Source organism: Ranitomeya imitator, chromosome 7 (genome assembly GCF_032444005.1).
Source record: "Ranitomeya imitator isolate aRanImi1 chromosome 7, aRanImi1.pri, whole genome shotgun sequence".
Classification (NCBI taxonomy): Eukaryota; Metazoa; Chordata; class Amphibia; order Anura; family Dendrobatidae; genus Ranitomeya; species Ranitomeya imitator.
The window spans coordinates 37,037,218-37,055,462 of NC_091288.1; the positions used below are offsets into that span (position 1 = coordinate 37,037,218).

The window sequence follows — 18,245 nt, forward strand, 5'->3', positions numbered from 1 at the left end:
TATTAAATTAGAAAAAAAGTTATTACTGTTCTTACACCCAGGCAATCCCCCACAGCTCCAGCTCTGATGCTTACCTTGCCCGCACGGGTCTTTACTTTCGGTACTATCTTACCCATTCAGCAAAACATTAGCTGAAAAAAGTAACTGATTTATCCAGTGATTACAAGCAGAGATCAGTGGGGGCTGGGTAAGTGCTGAAATGGGATCTTGTAAAGGGAGGCATTGGTGGTAAAACCCCTTCAAAAGGATTGACTCACATCTGACCTGTCTGCTGAGGCGTGTAATTGGCTGCAGAGTTTAAAGGGAACCTGTCAAACCCAAAATCGAAGATGAGCTAAGCCCACCGGCATCAGGGGCTTATTTAAAGTATTCTGTAATGCTGTAGATAAGCCCCCGATGTATCCTCAAAGATGAGAAAAAGAGGTTAGATTATACTCACCCAGGGGCGGTCCCGCTGCGGTCCGGTCCGATGGGCGTCGTGGTCCGGTCTGGGGCCTCCTATCTTCTTACGATGATGTCCTCTTCTTGTATTCATGCTGTGGCTCTGGCGCAGGTGTACTTTGTCTGCCCTGTTGAGGGCAGAGCAAAGTACTGCAGTGCACAGGCGCCGTGCCTCTCTGACCTTTCCCGGTGCCTGGGCACTGCAGTACTTTGCTCTGCCCTCAACAGGGCAGACAAAGTATGGCTGCGCCAGAGCCGCAGCATGAAGACAAAAAGAGGACGTCATCCTATGAAGATGGGAGGCCCCGGGCCACGACGCCCATCGGATCGGACCACCTCACAGGTGAGTATTGTGAAGTGAAGATAGGAGGCCCCAGGTGAGTATTGTGAAGTGAAGATAGGGGGCCCCAGACCGGACCACGACGCCCATCGGACCGGACCGCAGCGGGACCGCCCCTGGGTGAGTATAATCTAACCTCTTTTTCTCCTCTTTCAGGATACATCGGGGCTTATCTACAGCATTACAGAATGCTGTAGATAAGCCCCTGATGCTGGTGGGCTTAGCTCATCTTCGATTTTGGGGGTGACAGGTTCCCTTTAAGTGACTAGCACATGAAGTCATCAGGTGAGCCTCGGATGGCATTATGTTCCAGTTACCTGACCACTGCAGCCAATAACAGAATTTAGTGGTCAGGTGAATGAACTTCTTTGCTTCCTGTCCAGAAGTAGCCTTCACAAGATCCACAGAAATTGATGTGGGTGAGTATGCATCATTTTATTGCTTTAAAACCATTCATGCTGTTTCCAAAAAGTTTTTAGATATCAGAAAACTCCTTTAAATTAGTTTTACAAACATCAAAAATGCAATATGTCATCCTTCTAACTAACAGAAATGTCAGATCCTAGATTTGCATTCTTACATCCTCACAATGCCCAATTTTGGTCTTATTGGAGTATTTTATTCAAATTTGATGTCAGAAATTAGATGTCATATGTGTTTTTAAAAACGATTACTTTTTCTTTTTTCCACTCTCCTATAAAACTCTGACTGGTGAAGTACCCTAAGGACATTTTTTCTCCAGTCTCTCTAATAACAGCCCTGGACTTTAGGGCTATAAGACTTTTATTGGTGGCCACCTCAATACTGCCCTTCTTGAACAGTCTCTCAATTTTTAAGGATTACTCTCGCAAATTAATGACTCTGCCTTAGTCTTTACATTCATTTACATTTCCATCATATCACTAGTAACTGTTTGATAATTATTCCAAACAATCATTTGCATACATTTGATACACTTACCAATCTGAATGATCTGAGAACTGACAACCCTTCGACGTTTGAAAGACCGAGTTCCATCAAACTGAGGGAAACAATAATACTATCAAATATGTTCCATCCGACTTGGAAATAATAATATGGATCAAGGGCAATCAGCTTAAATACCATTTCAGCCGTAAAAATACCTGTAAAGACCTTTGAAGGAAAAAAAATGGCACATTTAAATATACAAATATATATATATATATATATATATATATATATATATATATATTTCATACATTGATCCAAACACTTATAAAGCCTAATAAGCAAAAGCAAGATTTTACTATGACTCTACTAAAAAAAATGTGACTGTGTCTTTTGTAGCAAAGATGGAAAAAAAGAAGCAATAAAAACAGAAAAGAAAAGCAATCTCTGCATTTTCTGTTCCGCACTGTGCCAGAACATAATGTTAACACCGTGGTCTCTTCTCAGTTCTAAAAATGGAAAATGCAATGTGAAATTGCATAATGAAAGTAGCACTTGGACATAGATGGATTTATTATGGCTAGGGTTAGTACAAAAGAGAAAATCTTATATTCCATGTATAGCGTCAGCCTTTGGTAGAGTTGTACTGATTTCTAAAAACTCTATGGGACTGGTGGAGGTAGGAGAACATTTTAGTCGCCTAGTCCCACAGATTTTGAATGGAGTGGTGATGTGTACATATGTCTACTCTATTCAAACTGGGACATGTGTCCCATGTTCTAGTGACCGTGGTGGTGGCCACAGAAGACTGTGTATCAGCCAAACAAACAGATATACCCCTAGTCCCTGCGGAGATCATAGGCTTGAACAAGATAGCCTTGTAAAAAATACACCCTCGACAACCCATCGGCACACCAAAAACTCATCGTTGGAGAGTCAATGAATATGGGAAGCAACAACATCCCCCATTCCTATCCACCTATATTCTGATGTAATGATTGACAGCGGCATCTCATAGGTTAAACTGTTGTGATCGGCCCAGTTATTCTCAGATACAATAACATAGCTCCAACCTGCGCATGATGGATCGGTCTTAATTACTGAGCCCACTCCTGTGCACACATCCTTCCTAAATATATATTAGATTTTGACAAAAGATTGAATACTTTATTCACATTGGCAGTAATATTCCATTATTACAATTCAACCTAAATAAAATTCCATTTTTCTGGGTACAGGTCCAATGCAGAGCTATGTGTCCCCATGGTAACAAAATATGAACACATTGTATAATTAGACTCCAGACATGTGTTACTCAACTTTCACAGATGCGTCAATCAGCCAATCACCAGTAGAATTTCACCTTGAAAATGGAATGTTATTTATCTGACAGCCTATTTCAAAGGGTTGACTCATGTACTGAAGCTAACCCATTATCGGGTATGAAAAGTGAATTAAAGAGGCCATGTCACTTGCTCAAAAAATTGAGTTAACTGCCTTGTAAAAATCCCTGAGCTCTCCTGATCATGCCATGCTTTTCCATTTTGCGGTGTGTCACTCCATTGCAGAGCTATTCACATTTTTTTAATCTGTAGCGCAGTATGAGAAATCTCTGCTTTGTAGTCCAACAAGGCATTTTTTTCAGAATCTTCTCTGGGGGCGTGCACTTTCACCACACTCTCCCATATGCTGCCAATCACAGCTCTGCAGCTAATCTAGCAATCTATCAGTCTCAAATGCTGCAGTGTTGTTATTGGCAGCATCTGGAAGGAAGGGGAAAACGCGCAGGCCTCTAGAAAAGACGGTGAAGAATCTCCAAGCAGAGATTTCACATAGTGCGCTCCAGAAGAAACAAATGTGAATTTCTCTGCAATGGAGCAATGCAACGTAAAACAGAAAAGTGAGACAGAATCCGGAGCTCAGAAATTTTTTACAAGGTATTTTTTTTAAGTATGTGACAAATTCTCTTTAAAATTGTAAGATAAATGTTTAAAAAAAGGGATTCCAATATATGGGGCACTCTATAAATATTTCTTTGATTCAGAAGTCTAAAAAAGTTCTGCAATTGTAGCACAGGTCACTTAAAGGGAACCTGTCACCTGAATTTGGCGGGACTGGCTTTGGGTCATATGGGCGGGGTTTTCGGGTGTTTGATTCACCCTTTCCTTACCCGCTGGCTGCATGCTGGCTGCAATATTGGATTGAAGTTCATTCTCTGTCCTCCATAGTACACGCCTGCACAAGGCAAGATTGCTTTGTGCAGGCGTGTATTATGGAGGACAGAGAATGAACTTCAATCCAATATTGCAGCCAGCATGCAGCCAGTGGGTAAGGAAAGGGTGAATCAAATACCCGAAAACTCCGCCCATATGACCTAAAACCAGTCCCGCCAAATTCAGGTGACAGAGTCCCTTTAAGTATTTTGTGATTGTACAAAAATAGAAGAAAATGTAAATTTTTTTAAATACCGTATATACTCGAGTATAAGCTGAGATTTTCAGCCCAAATTTTTGGGCTGAAAGTGCCCCTCTCGACTTATACTTGAGTCAAGATCGGCGAGTGAGGGGGAGAGAGGACTGTCATATACTCACCTAGTCCCGACGCTCCCCCTGCCCGTCCCATGGTCTTCGGTGCCGCAGCACTTCCCCTGTTCAGCGGTCACGTGGTACCACTCATTAAAATTATGAATATGGACTCCAGTCCCATAGGGGTGGAGCCGCATATTCATTCCTCTAATGAGCGGTAACGGTGACCGCTGACAGAGGAAGAGGCTGCGGCACCCGGAGACCAGCTGTCCGGGGGAAGGAGCCAGGGACGCCGGGAGCAGGTAAATATGTCATAGTTACCTGTCCACATTCCACCCGCCGGGCGCCGCTCCGTCTTCCCGTCCTCTTGCTCTGACTGTTCAGGTCAGAGGGCGCGATGACGTACTAGTGTACGCGCCGCCCTCTGCCTGAACAGTCAGTGCGGAGAGACGCCGAGACGGGATGCTGAGGAGCTGCGGGCAGCAAGAGAGGTGAGTATGTCATTTTTTTTATTGCAGCAGCAGCATTCTATATTGCACAGATTTATATGGAGCATCTATGGGGCCATAATGAATGGTCCAGAGCATTCTATGTGGCACAGCTTTATGTGGAGCATCTATGGGGCCATAATGAACGGGGCAGAGCATTATATATGGGGCAGCTTTATGTGGAGCATCTATGGGGCCATACTGAACGGTGCAGAGCATTATATATGGCACAGCTTTATGTGGAGCATCTATGGGGCCATAATGAACGGTGCAGAGCATTATATATGGCACAGCTTTATATGGAGCATCTATGGGGCCTTAATGAACGGTGCAGAGCATTCTATATGGCACAGCTTTATATGGAGCATCTATGGGGCCATAATGAACGGTGCAGAGAATTCTATATGGCACAGCTTTATATGGAGCATCTATGGGGCCATAATGAACAGTGCAGAGCATTATATATGGCACAGCTTTATGTGGAGCATCTATGGGGCCATAATGAATGGTGCAGAGCATTCTGTTATGAACAGGTAATTCAGAACCACAATAGACCTTGAAGTTCAGAGCACACAAAGTGACCTGACAATTACCAAAAAACATAGGACGAGCTCTGAGACGTGGGAACTCTGCTGACCGCAATCCCTAATCCTACCCAACCACACTAGAGGTAGCCGTGGAGCGCTCCTGACCAGTCCTATGCGCCTCGAGCACAGCCTGAGAAACTAGCTAGCCCTGAAGATAGAAAAATAAGCCTACCTTGCCTCAGAGAAATACCCCAAAGGAAAAGGCACTGTGACTGTGACTGTGAGTTGAGATGAAAATACAAACGCAGAGATGAAATAGATTTAGCAAAGTGAGGCCCGACTTACTGAACAGACCGAGGATAGGAAAGATTGCTTTGCGGTCAACACAAAACCCTAAAAACAACCACGCAGAGGGGGCAAAAAGACCCTCCGCACCGACTAACGGTACGGAGGTGCTCCCTCTGCATCCCAGAGCTTCCAGCAAGCAAGAAAAACCAATATAGCAAGCTGGACAGAAAAAATAGCAAACAAAAAACAACACAAGCAAAACTTAGCTTATGCAGAGCAGACAGGCCACAGGAACGATCCAGGAGGAAGCAAGACCAATAATAGAACATTGACTGGAGGCCAAGATCAAAGCACTAGGTGGAGTTAAATAGAGCAGCACCTAACGACTTAACCTCAACACCTGAGGAAGGAAACTCAGAAGCCGCAGTACCACTCTCATCCACCAAAGGAAGCTCATAGACAGAACCAGCCGAAGTACCACTCACGAACACAGGAGGGAGCTTGGCCACAGAATTCACAACAGTACCCCCCCCTTGAGGAGGGGTCACCGAACCCTCACCAGAGCCCCCAGGCCGACCAGGATGAGCCACATGAAAGGCACGAACCAGATCGGCAACATGGACATCAGAGGCAAAGACCCAGGAATTATCTTCCTGACCATAACCTTTCCACTTAACCAAATACTGGAGTTTCCGTCTCGAAACATGAGAATCCAAAATCTTCTCCACTATATACTCCAACTCCCCTTCAACCAAAACCGGAGCAGGAGGATCAATAGATGGAACCACAGGTGCCACGTATCTCCGCAAAAATAACCTATGGAATACGTTATGGATGGAAAAAGAAGCTGGAAGAGTCAAACGAAAAGACTCAGGATTAAGAACCTCAGAAATCCTATATGGACCAATGAAACGAGGCTTAAACTTAGGAGAGGAAACCTACATAGGAATATAACGAGATGACAACCAAACCATATCCCCAACACGAAGTCAGGGACCCACTCAGCGCCTGCGGTTAGCGAAACGTTGAGCCTTCTCCTGGGACAAAGTCAAATTGTCCACTACATGAGTCCAAATCTGCTGCAACCTATCCACCACAGTATCCACACCAGGACAGTCCGAAGACTCAACCTGCCCTGAAGAGAAACGAGGGTGGAACCCAGAATTGCAGAAAAACGGCAAAACCAAAGTAGCCGAGCTGGCCCGATTATTAAGGGCGAACTCAGCCAAAGGCAAAAAGGACACCCAATCATCCTGATCAGCAGAAACAAAACATCTCAGATATGTTTCCAAGGTCTGATTGGTTCGTTCAGTCTGGCCATTTGTCTGAGGATGGAAAGCCGAGGAAAAAGACAAATCAATGCCCATCCTAGCACAAAAGGCTCGCCAAAACCTCGAAACAAACTGGGAAACTCTGTCAGAAACGATGTTCTCTGGAATGCCATGTAAACGAACCACATGCTGGAAAAACAATGGCACCAAATCAGAGGAGGAAGGCAATTTAGACAAGGGCACCAAATGGACCATCTTAGAGAAGCGATCACAAACCACCCAAATGACCGACATCCTTTGAGAGACGGGGAGATCCGAAATAAAATCCATAGAGATATGTGTCCAAGGCCTCTTCGGGACCGGCAAGGGCAAAAGCAACCCACTGGCACGAGAACAGCAGGGCTTAGCCCGAGCACAAATCCCACAGGACTGCACAAAAGAACGCACATCCCGCGACAGAGACGGCCACCAAAAGGATCTCGCCACCAAATCTCTGGTACCAAAGATTCCAGGATGACCAGCCAACACCGAACAATGAACCTCAGAGATAACTTTATTCGTCCACCTATCAGGGACAAACAGTTTCTCCGCTGGGCAATGGTCAGGTCTATCAGCCTGAAATCTCTGCAGCACCCGCCGCAAATCAGGGGAGATGGCAGACAAAATTACCCTCTCTTTGAGAATACCCGCCGGCTCAGACAAACCCGGAGAATCGGGCACAAAACTCCTAGACAGGGCATCCGCCTTCACATTTTTAGAGCCCGGAAGGTACAAAACCACAAAGTCAAAACGGGAGAAAAACAGCGACCAACGAGCCTGTCTAGGATTCAACCGTTTGGCAGGCTCGAGATAAGTCAAGTTCTTGTGATCAGTCAAGACCACCACGCGATGCTTAGCTCCTTCAAGCCAATGACGCCACTCCTCAAATGCCCACTTCATGGCTAGCAACTCTCGGTTGCCAACATCATAATTTCACTCAGCAGGCGAAAATTTCCTGGAAAAAAAGGCGCATGGTTTCATCACCGAGCAATCAGAACTTCTCTGCGACAAAACAGCCCCTGCTCCAATTTCAGAAGCATCAACCTCGACCTGGAACGGAAGCGAAACATCTGGTTGGCACAACACAGGGGCAGAAGAAAAACGACGCTTCAACTCCTGAAAAGCTTCCACAGCAGCAGAAGACCAATTGACCACATCAGCACCCTTCTTGGTTAAATCAGTCAACGGTTTAGCAATACTAGAAAATTTTTGATGAAGCGACGATAAAAATTAGCAAAGCCCAGGAACTTCTGCAGACTCTTCAGAGATGTTGGCTGAGTCCAATCATAAATGGCCTGAACTTTAACAGGGTCCATCTCGATAGTAGAAGGAGAAAAAATGAACCCCAAAAATGAAACCTTCTGAACACCAAAGAGACACTTTGACCCCTTCACAAACAAAGAATTAGCACGCAGGACCTGGAACACCATTCTGACCTGCTTCACATGGGACTCCCAATCATCCGAGAAGACCAAAATATCATCCAAGTATACAATCAGGAATTTATCCAGGTACTCTCGGAAGATGTCATGCATAAAGGACTGAAACACTGATGGAGCATTAGAAAGTCCGAATGGCATAACCAGGTACTCAAAATGGCCTTCGGGTGTATTAAATGCTGTTTTCCATTCATCGCCCCGTTTAATACGCCCAAGATTATATGCACCATGAAGATCTATCTTGGTGAACCAACTAGCCCCCTTAATCCGATCAAACAAATCAGACAGCAGCGGCAAGGGGTACTGAAATTTGACCGTAATTTTATTTAGAAGGCGGTAATCAATACAAGGTCTCAGCGAACCATCCTTCTTGGCCACAAAAAAGAACCCCGCTCCCAATGGCGACGATGACGGGCGAATATGACCCTTCTCCAAAGACTCCTTCACGTAACTCCGCATAGCGGCGTGCTCAGGTACAGATAAATTAAACAGTCGACCCTTAGGAAACTTACTACCAGGAATCCAATCGATAGCACAATCACAATTCCTATGCGGAGGTAGGGCATTAGACTTGGGCTCATCGAATACATCCCGGTAATCAGACAAGAACTCTGGGACCTCAGAAGGGGTGGATGACGAGATAGACAGAAATGGAACATCACCATGTACCCCCTGACAACCCCAGCTGGACACAGACATTGATTTCCAATCTAATACTGGGTTATGGACTTGTAGCCATGGCAACCCCAACACGACCACATCATGCAGATTCTGCAACACCAGAAAGCGAATATCCTCCTGGTGCGCAGGAGCCATGCACATGGTCAGCTGGGTCCAATACTGAGGCTTATTCTTGGCCAAAGGAGTAGCATCAATTCCTCTCAATGGGATAGGACACTGCAAGGGCTCCAAGACAAACCCACAGCGCCTAGCAAACTCCAAGTCCATCAAATTCAGGGCAGCGCCTGAATCCACAAATGCCATGACAGAATAGGAAGACAAAGAGCAGATCAAAGTAACGGACAAAAGAAATTTCGACTGTACCGTACCAATGGTGGCAGACCTAGCGAACCGCTTAGTGCGCTTAGGACAATCGGAGATAGCATGAGTGGAATCACCACAGTAGAAACACAGCCCATTCTGACGTCTGTGTTCTTGCTTTTCAGCTCTGGTCAAAGTCCTATCGCACTGCATAGGCTCAGGTTTATGCTCAGATAATACCGCCAAATGGTGCACAGATTTACGCTCACGCAAGCGTCGACCGATCTGAATGGCCAAAGACATAGACTCATTCAGACCAGCAGGCATAGGAAATCCCACCATGACATCCTTAAGGGCTTCAGAGAGACCCTTTCTGAAAAAAGCTGCCAGCGCACATTCATTCCATTGAGTGAGCACGGACCACTTTCTAAACTTCTGACAATAAATCTCTATCTCATCCTGACCCTGACACAGAGCCAGCAAATTTTTCTCTGCCTGATCCACTGAATTAGGTTCATCGTACAGCAATCCGAGCGCCAGAAAAAACGCATCAATATTACATAATGCAGGATCTCCTGGCGCAAGGGAAAATGCCCAGTCTTGCGGGTCACCACGTAATAAAGAAATAATGATCCTAACTTGTTGAACTGGGTCACCAGAGGAGCGGGGTTTCAAAGCCAGAAATAGTTTACAATTATTTTTAAAATTCAAAAACTTAGCTCTATCTCTAGAAAATAACTCAGGAATAGGAATTTTAGGCTCATTCTGAACCACTAAATCTTGAATATTTTGTACATTTATAGCGAGGTTATCCATCAAAGAGAACAGACCCTGAATGTCCATGTCCACACTTGTGTTCTGAATCACCCTGATGTAAAGGGGAAAAGAAAGACAGAACACAGTGCAAAGAAGAAAAAAATGCTCTCTCTTTTCCCTCTATTGAGAAGCATTAGTACTTTAGGCCTCCAGTACTGTTATGAACAGGTAATTCAGAACCACAATAGACCTTGAAGTTCAGAGCACACAAAGTGACCTGACAATTACCAAAAAACATAGGACGAGCTCTGAGATGTGGGAACTCTGCTGACCGCAATCCCTAATCCTATCCAACCACACTAGAGGTAGCCGTGGAGCGCTCCTGACCAGTCCTATGCGCCTCGAGCACAGCCTGAGAAACTAGCTAGCCCTGAAGATAGAAAAATAAGCCTACCTTGCCTCAGAGAAATACCCGAAAGGAAAAGGTAGCCCCCCACATATAATGACTGTGAGTTGAGATGAAAATACAAACGCAGAGATGAAATAGATTTAGCAAAGTGAGGCCCGACTTACTGAACAGACCGAGGATAGGAAAGATTGCTTTGCGGTCAACACAAAACCCTAAAAACAACCACGCAGAGGGGGCAAAAAGACCCTCCGCACCGACTAACGGTACGGAGGTGCTCCCTCTGCGTCCCAGAGCTTCCAGCAAGCAAGAAAAACCAATATAGCAAGCTGGACAGAAAAAATAGCAAACAAAAAACAACACAAGCAAAACTTAGCTTATGCAGAGCAGACAGGCCACAGGAACGATCCAGGAGGAAGCAAGACCAATACTAGAACATTGACTGGAGGCCAGGATCAAAGCACTAGGTGGAGTTAAATAGAGCAGCACCTAACGACTTAACCTCAACACCTGAGGAAGGAAACTCAGAAGCCGCAGTACCACTCTCATCCACCAAAGGAAGCTCATAGACAGAACCAGCCGAAGTACCACTCACGACCACAGGAGGGAGCTTGGCCACAGAGTTCACAACAGCATTCTATACGGCACAGCTTTATGTGGAGCATCTATGGGGCCATACTGAACGGTGCAGAGCATTCTATATGGCACAGCTTTATGTGGAGCATCTATGGGGCAATAATCAACAGTGCAGAGCATTATATATGGCACAGCTTTCTATGGAGCATCTATGGGGCCATAATGAGTGGTGCAGAGCATTATATATGGCACAGCTTTCTATGGAGCATCTATGGAGCCATACTGAACGGTGCAGAGCATTATATTTGGCACAGCTTTCTATGGAGCATCTATGGAGCCATATTGAACGGTGCAGAGCATTATATTTGGCACAGCTTTATGTGGAGCATCTATGGGGCCATAATGAACGGTGCAGAGCATTATATATGGCACAGCTTTATGTGGAGCATCTATGGGGCCATACTGAACGGTGCAGAGCATTATATATGGCACAGCTTTATATGGAGCATCTATGGGGCCATACTGAATGGTGCAGAGCATTCTATATGGCACAGCTTTCTATGGAGCATCTATGGGGCCATAATGAACGGTGCAGAGCATTATATATGGCACAGTTTTATATGGAGCATCTATGGGGCCATACTGAACGGTGCAGAGCATTATGTATGGCACAGCTTTATGTGGAGCATGTATGGGGCCATACTGAACGGTGCAGAGCATTATATATGGCACAGCTTTATGTGGAGCATCTATGGGGCCATAATGAACGGTGCAGAGCATTATATATGGCACAGCTTTCTATGGAGCATTTATGGAGCCATACTGAACGGTGCAGAGCATTATATTTGGCACAGCTTTCTATGGAGCATCTATGGAGCCATATTGAACGGTGCAGAGCATTATATTTGGCACAGCTTTATGTGGAGCATCTATGGGGCCATAATGAACGGTGCAGAGCATTATATATGGCACAGCTTTATGTGGAGCATCTATGGGGCCATACTGAACGGTGCAGAGCATTATATATGGCACAGCTTTATATGGAGCATCTATGGGGCCATACTGAATGGTGCAGAGCATTTTATATGGCACAGTTTTATATGGAGCATCTATGGGGCCATACTGAACGGTGCAGAGCATTATGTATGGCACAGCTTTATGTGGAGCATGTATGGGGCCATACTGAACGGTGCAGAGCATTATATATGGCACAGCTTTATGTGGAGCATCTATGGGGCCATAATGAACGGTGCAGAGCATTATATATGGCACAGCTTTATATGGAGCATCTATGGGGCCATAATGAGCGGTATGGAGCATCTATTTTTATTTTTGAAATTCATCGGTAGCTGCTGCATTTTCCACCCTAGGCTTATACTCGAGTCAATAAGTTTTCCCAGTTTTTTGTGGCAAAATTAGTGGGGTCGGCTTATACTCAGGTCGGCTTATACTCGAGTATATACGGTAGGTTTCCTCCAAATCTTTGTAAATCATCATAAAAACCAGTAAAACATATTCAGAAAAACGATAGTCTGAAGAAAAGAAGAATCTCATACTGTAAATACTGTAACTGCTAAATTTTGCAATAAGTGTGTTGATCTGTCATTTGGATATTTTCGGAGGTACCGTACTAAATGACAATCTATTTAATAATTCATCTCTTCAAAGTACACGAAAGGGAGAATAAACAATGAAACTGACAACCTCAGCCAAAGTGTGGTTGCTAATTACTCGGCACACAAAGTGCACTGCGGTCTATTAATTTTTCATGCCTTTGGTATAAAAGGATAAAACATAGCGCAAAATATTTGCTGGCAGATGAGGAAATGAAAACTTTTAGAGAGGATTCTGGATAATCCGGAGACATGATCCAATATTACAGGGGTCGGAGCTCTGCTTTACTACTTTTGTGCTCCATTACCCACACAAATAAATAGCAGAATTTTAGGAGGACGCAGTAACTAATATAGAAAAATATTTATAATTGAGAGTCCTCAGTGGTTGATACCTTTTAATGGCTAACTGAAAAGATGGTAACAAATTGCAAGCTTTCGAGACTAGATACGTCTCTTCATCAGGCAAAGTCTTTGCCTGATGAAGAGACGTATGTAGTCTCGAAAGCTTGCAATTTGTTACGATCTTTTCAGTTAGCCATTAAAAGGTATCAACCACTGAGGACTCTCAATTCTAAATATTTTTCTATCTACTGGCTAACACGGTACCAAGATATATTTCTTTCCTGTAACTAATATAGGTATTGATCTCAATTAAGTCTCTAAAGATATCAATAAGAGCAGCATACACTTCAATGGATTAAAGGACCTTATACAAAAGCAACCCTTTTTCGAATGTGCCGATGCCGGTGATCAGTGGATCTCTGTGGGCAGTGGCGTAACTTCAAGCTCATGGGCCCCAATGTAAAAACTCTAACGGGAACCCAAATAATTATAAGTCTTTAATAGTATTATTCTTTTTATATAGGTTCCCTAGGCTCCAGGGCCCTGGTGTGAACCTCTGCACCTATTGTAGTTACGACTCTGTGTATGGGTCCTCTCCTGGTAACCCCCCGGCACACAGGTTATTCTGCCAGTGGAAGCTAAATAAATGGGTGTCTATATAATTCAAAGATTATTTGAACCTGCCAGAGTGGGAGCTTTGAATCCAGACAAGATCTCTGGGCTCATAAATGGGTTCTTGAGTTGGGACTTATTGTGTCCAGCTATCTGTATAGCGGAAGGGGAGTGCGATCTCGGTTCTCTATTTGTCCATAATGATGATCTGAAGTGTATACTCTTATACTTCAGCACGAATCACCAATATACACAGCATCTTAGCTAAGCAGTATGATCGGGATACAACATTGTGCTGCATACCAAAACTTGTGGCAAGCAGGTAAAGGATAGGTAAAAGCTCATGGTAATTTGAGTCAGTACTTTTATCCCATATATTCCACCTATTCTTGATATACTACCCATCTGCCTCCAGCCCCTTCTCTTCCCTTTCATATTTTTCTATAACCACAATCTGTCACTCAGCTCTAAGCGGAGGCGGGTCCATTTTTTCTGCTAAGCTTGTAACACAAGCTATAGTTACACCCCTGAATAAGCCACAATCAGCAATCGGAAAGCATAAGATACAAACATAATATCCCCAGTCAGAGCTCAAACAACCAAGTACCAAACTTCTTCTAGCAACATCAGTATTAGAAATAATTTTATTGCAATACTTGGTGAATTTTTGGAGAAACATAGGGGTATTGCTCTAACATGACATATTTGGGAGCAATGAGCCTCTGTACTGTTTACTTTGAGTTCAGTCAGCGCTTGTTCTGGGAAAGTAAGTGCTGCCAAACAGAAGCCAATGCAGTTCCCAAAATGCTAATTGATTGGGGCATAATAATCAATTGAGCCCTTAGTCATCTCAAAGGTTTCCCGATTGAGCCCTTGTCATCTTAAAGTTTTCCCGATTGTGCCCTTGGCCCTCTCGAAGGTTTCCTGATTGAGCCCTTGGTCATCTCAAAGGTTTCCCAGTTGAGCCCTTGGCCACCTCAAAGGTTTCCCAGTTGAGCCCTTGGCCATCTCAAAGGTTTTCCGATTGTGCCCTTGGCTATCTCAAAGGTTTCCCAGTTGAGCCCTTGGCCATCTCAAAGGTTTCCTAGTTGAGCCCTTGGCCATCTCAAAGGTTTCCCAGTTGAGCCCTTGGCCATCTCAAAGGTTTCCTGATTGAGCACTTGGCCATCTCAAAGGTTTCCCAGTTGAGCCCTTGGCCATCTCAAAGGTTTCCCAGTTGAGCCCTTGGCCATCTCAAAGGTTTCTCGATTGAGCCCTTGGCCGTCTCAAAGGTTTCCCGATTGAGCCCTTGGCTATCTCAAAGATTTCTCGATTGAGCCCTTGGCCATCTCAAAGGTTTTCTGAATCCCCTCATTTGCATGTGGGTTAAAAGTGATTTATTTTTCAAGCACTCTACCACTGAAGTATAAAGTGCTACCATGATTGTTTTAAGTCATAAATCCCCTATATCACCGCACAGAAAGTTTAATATGCATTGTGGGGGTGACAAACTACCTTTAAACATGTAAGCCAGTGTGAACTGTGCACTATGCAATATTACATGCAGACATAAAGTATTGTAGAACAATATTTTGCACTGGCGATACATGGATTTGCTGTTAGCTGACATTTCTCTGTGCACAGCATCAAGAACTGCAGGATCTGCCATATAAGCACTTTGTGCCTTTCTACATGTCATAATTAAAGGTGACCTCTGCCATCCCAATACAGCCACTGAAATAAATTGGGCAATATTCTAGATAACAGAGCTCATCCAGTGCTGCGCATGCAATAGAGAGTAAATCTGTATCATTCCCTGTTATATCGGAACATTTAAAAATGAGCTAATAATTTGCCAAGACAGCAGTAAGAGATGCTTAAAAGGGTATGGGTGATTGTGTTTTATCATTGCTCCAATGCACCTAAAACATAAAGCGTACGCTAAATTGCATCTACAAAAAGAAGGGAGCTTTAAAAATAGTTTTATTTATTTCTAATATTTTACAGTTTGGGGTATTTGGCTCTTGTGCAGTTATGTGTCTCCGTGCCATGTCTGATTTTGAAGTCCTGTGTTTCTCTGTTCTGTTTGCCCCTCCTGTCTGTAGGTTAGAACAATAGGGCAGGCAGAAGTCAGTGAGTTGTGAGTTGTCAGACTACATTTAGCTTTGTTTGTAGTCTGTAACCATGGAAACACAACGAGCAGAATAGTAGATGTACACACAGTAGAATGTTATATATCACAACTATTTGCAAAGTTGATTAATTCTTTTTTTTACTTTTTATTATTATTGCACTGGAACAAAAAAAAATTGCAAAAATACTCAAATCCTTAGCAGTGACGGACCCGGAAATGCTGCAGCCCGCGTCTCAGGGTCCATCACTCAATGATGGCCCATGGCTAGCGCATGCCCATTGTGGGAGTGCGCTAGCGATGCGTCCTGCATAGGAATTAATGGCGGCGTTAACGGACTGCATTACACTGCATTATGTCGCGGTGTAACGTAGTCCGTCTAACGGACGCCAGCAACGCAATGTGAACCCGGCCTTATCTTCAAGTTTTGCATCTAATTACCGGTATACTGCTGATTCTATTTTATTACATGGGTAGGTGCTAGAGCTTTAGCGCAAAGGCAACCTTTATATCATATTTGACAACTTTTCAGGAACATCGTATAGGCCTCTGTAAAATGAGAAGATCTTCTAAATTCTTGGAAGAGTTGAAAATCTCTGAGTCATTGCAGGAGCCTCTAAAGTCAGAACTCCCTGACTGTGTCAGCAAACTCAACCCTGGCATCCAATCACACAGTTAGGGGGTTGGGAACTGGGCATGGTTTGAAAAAGGGGAGTGTTCATGCCTTAAAAAAATGTTAATTTTTCCATAGGAAAATGTTTGAAAGTTGGATAGTATGCTTTATGTTATGGCAAATTTGCACATAGTGATGCATATAGATCACTCTGTGAGTTCAAATAATGGGTGCAATTCACATTGAATTAAAGGGTTGATCCCATATTGGGAATCAATGGAATATCTACAATAAATGTGGTTTCATAATCTATTTTAAAAATGGTGGTCCCATCTTGGTTCAATCCTCTTATATGGGAAGCCAGCATGCAGGGTAATTTTCGGAACTCCCACACAAATTAATGGAGACCTGCACAAGCACTGAAAAACTGACCATTCTTAAAACCTGGCTCCATTTTTAAACCAGATGCAAGCCCCAACAGACACATATATCTGCTATGGATGAGTTATAAACGTCCCAGAAAAAAATACAATCCCATGAAGATTTTAGTGCATTTGACATCATGGTGGCTCAGTGGTTAGCACTGCAGGTTTGCAGCGCTGCAGTCCTGGGTTCAATTTCCACCAAGGACAACATCTGCAAAGAGTTTGTATGTTCTCTCTGTGTTTGCGTGGGTTTCCTCCGGGCACTCTGGTTTCCTCCCACATTCCAAAGACATACTGATAGGGAATTTAGATTGTGAGCCCCATCGGGAGACAGCGATGATAATGTCTATAAACGCTGCGGAATATGTTAGTGCTATATACAAATAAAGATTATTATTAGTGATGAGCGAATATACTCATTACTCAAGATTTCTCAAGCATGCTCGGGTGTCCTCCGAGTATTTTTTAGTGCTCGGAGATTTAGTTTTTCTTGCCGCAGCTGAATGATTTACAGCTATTAGCCAGCATAAGTACATGTGGGGATTCCCTAGCAACCAGGCAACCCCCACATGTACTTATGCTGGCTAACAGATGTAAATCATTCAGCTGCGGCAAGAAAAACCAAATCTCCGAGCACTAAAAAATACTCAGAGGTCCCCCGAGCGTGCTCTGGAAATCTCGAGTAACGAGTATATTCGCTAATCACTAATTATTATTTATTATTATTACATCCCAATTTAAAGGAGACAAAGTGTATTTTTTTTAAAGTGAAATCAGTGATGGAACAAACACATACATGGCTTCCATATAAGCACATAGCTCCTTCACAAATAAAAAATGCATCTCCCCCAACCACATTGACCAAGACTAAGGGTACCGTCACACAGTGCAATTTTCATCGCTACGACGGTACGATCCGTGACGCTCCAGCGTCGTAACAATATCGCTCCAGCGTCGTAGACTGCTGTCACACTTTGCAATCTACGACGCTGGAGCGATAATTTCATGATGTATGTGCGATGTAGAAGCCGTTGGTTACTATGCGCACATCGTATACGATATATGTTACACCATGCAATCATGCCGCCACAGCGGGACACTAGACGACGAAAGAAAGTTTCAAACGATCTGCTACGACGTACGATTCTCAGCGGGGTCCCTGATCGCAGGAGCGTGTCAGACACTGCGATATCGTAACTATATCGCTCGAACGTCACGAATCGTGCCGTTGTAGCGATCAAAATTGCACTGTGTGACAGTACCCTAACATATCTCAAATATCTCAACCCAGGCACAATGAATAGATGGGATCCACAGGCTTTCCATTTCTATGTAAATGAAGCCTTTATTTGAAATAAAAGATGCCTGCTTTTCATTTGTGCCAGCTCAGCAGCGTCCATTCTGCAGAGTCAGAGCTTCCACCCAGTAAACAGCGCACCGAACCTGCCCATACTGCAGTATTTGCAGCTTTTTAGACAGTAGATCAATGTACGGTATGTTCTCTCATTTTTATTGGCAAATAAAAACGAAGTTTGCCGTCG

General features: G+C 43.9%; 1 protein-coding gene across 1 annotated transcript in view; it reads right to left on the bottom strand.

Annotated features, from left to right (window-relative positions):
* LOC138644540 (sodium channel protein type 2 subunit alpha-like) overlaps positions 1-18,245 on the bottom strand; it is a 219,239-nt gene that overhangs the window by 78,194 nt on the left and 122,800 nt on the right. The window contains exon 15 of the mRNA XM_069733064.1: positions 1,742-1,915. Coding sequence (XP_069589165.1) covers positions 1,742-1,915 — 174 coding nt within the window. The remainder of the gene's footprint in view (positions 1-1,741; positions 1,916-18,245) is intronic.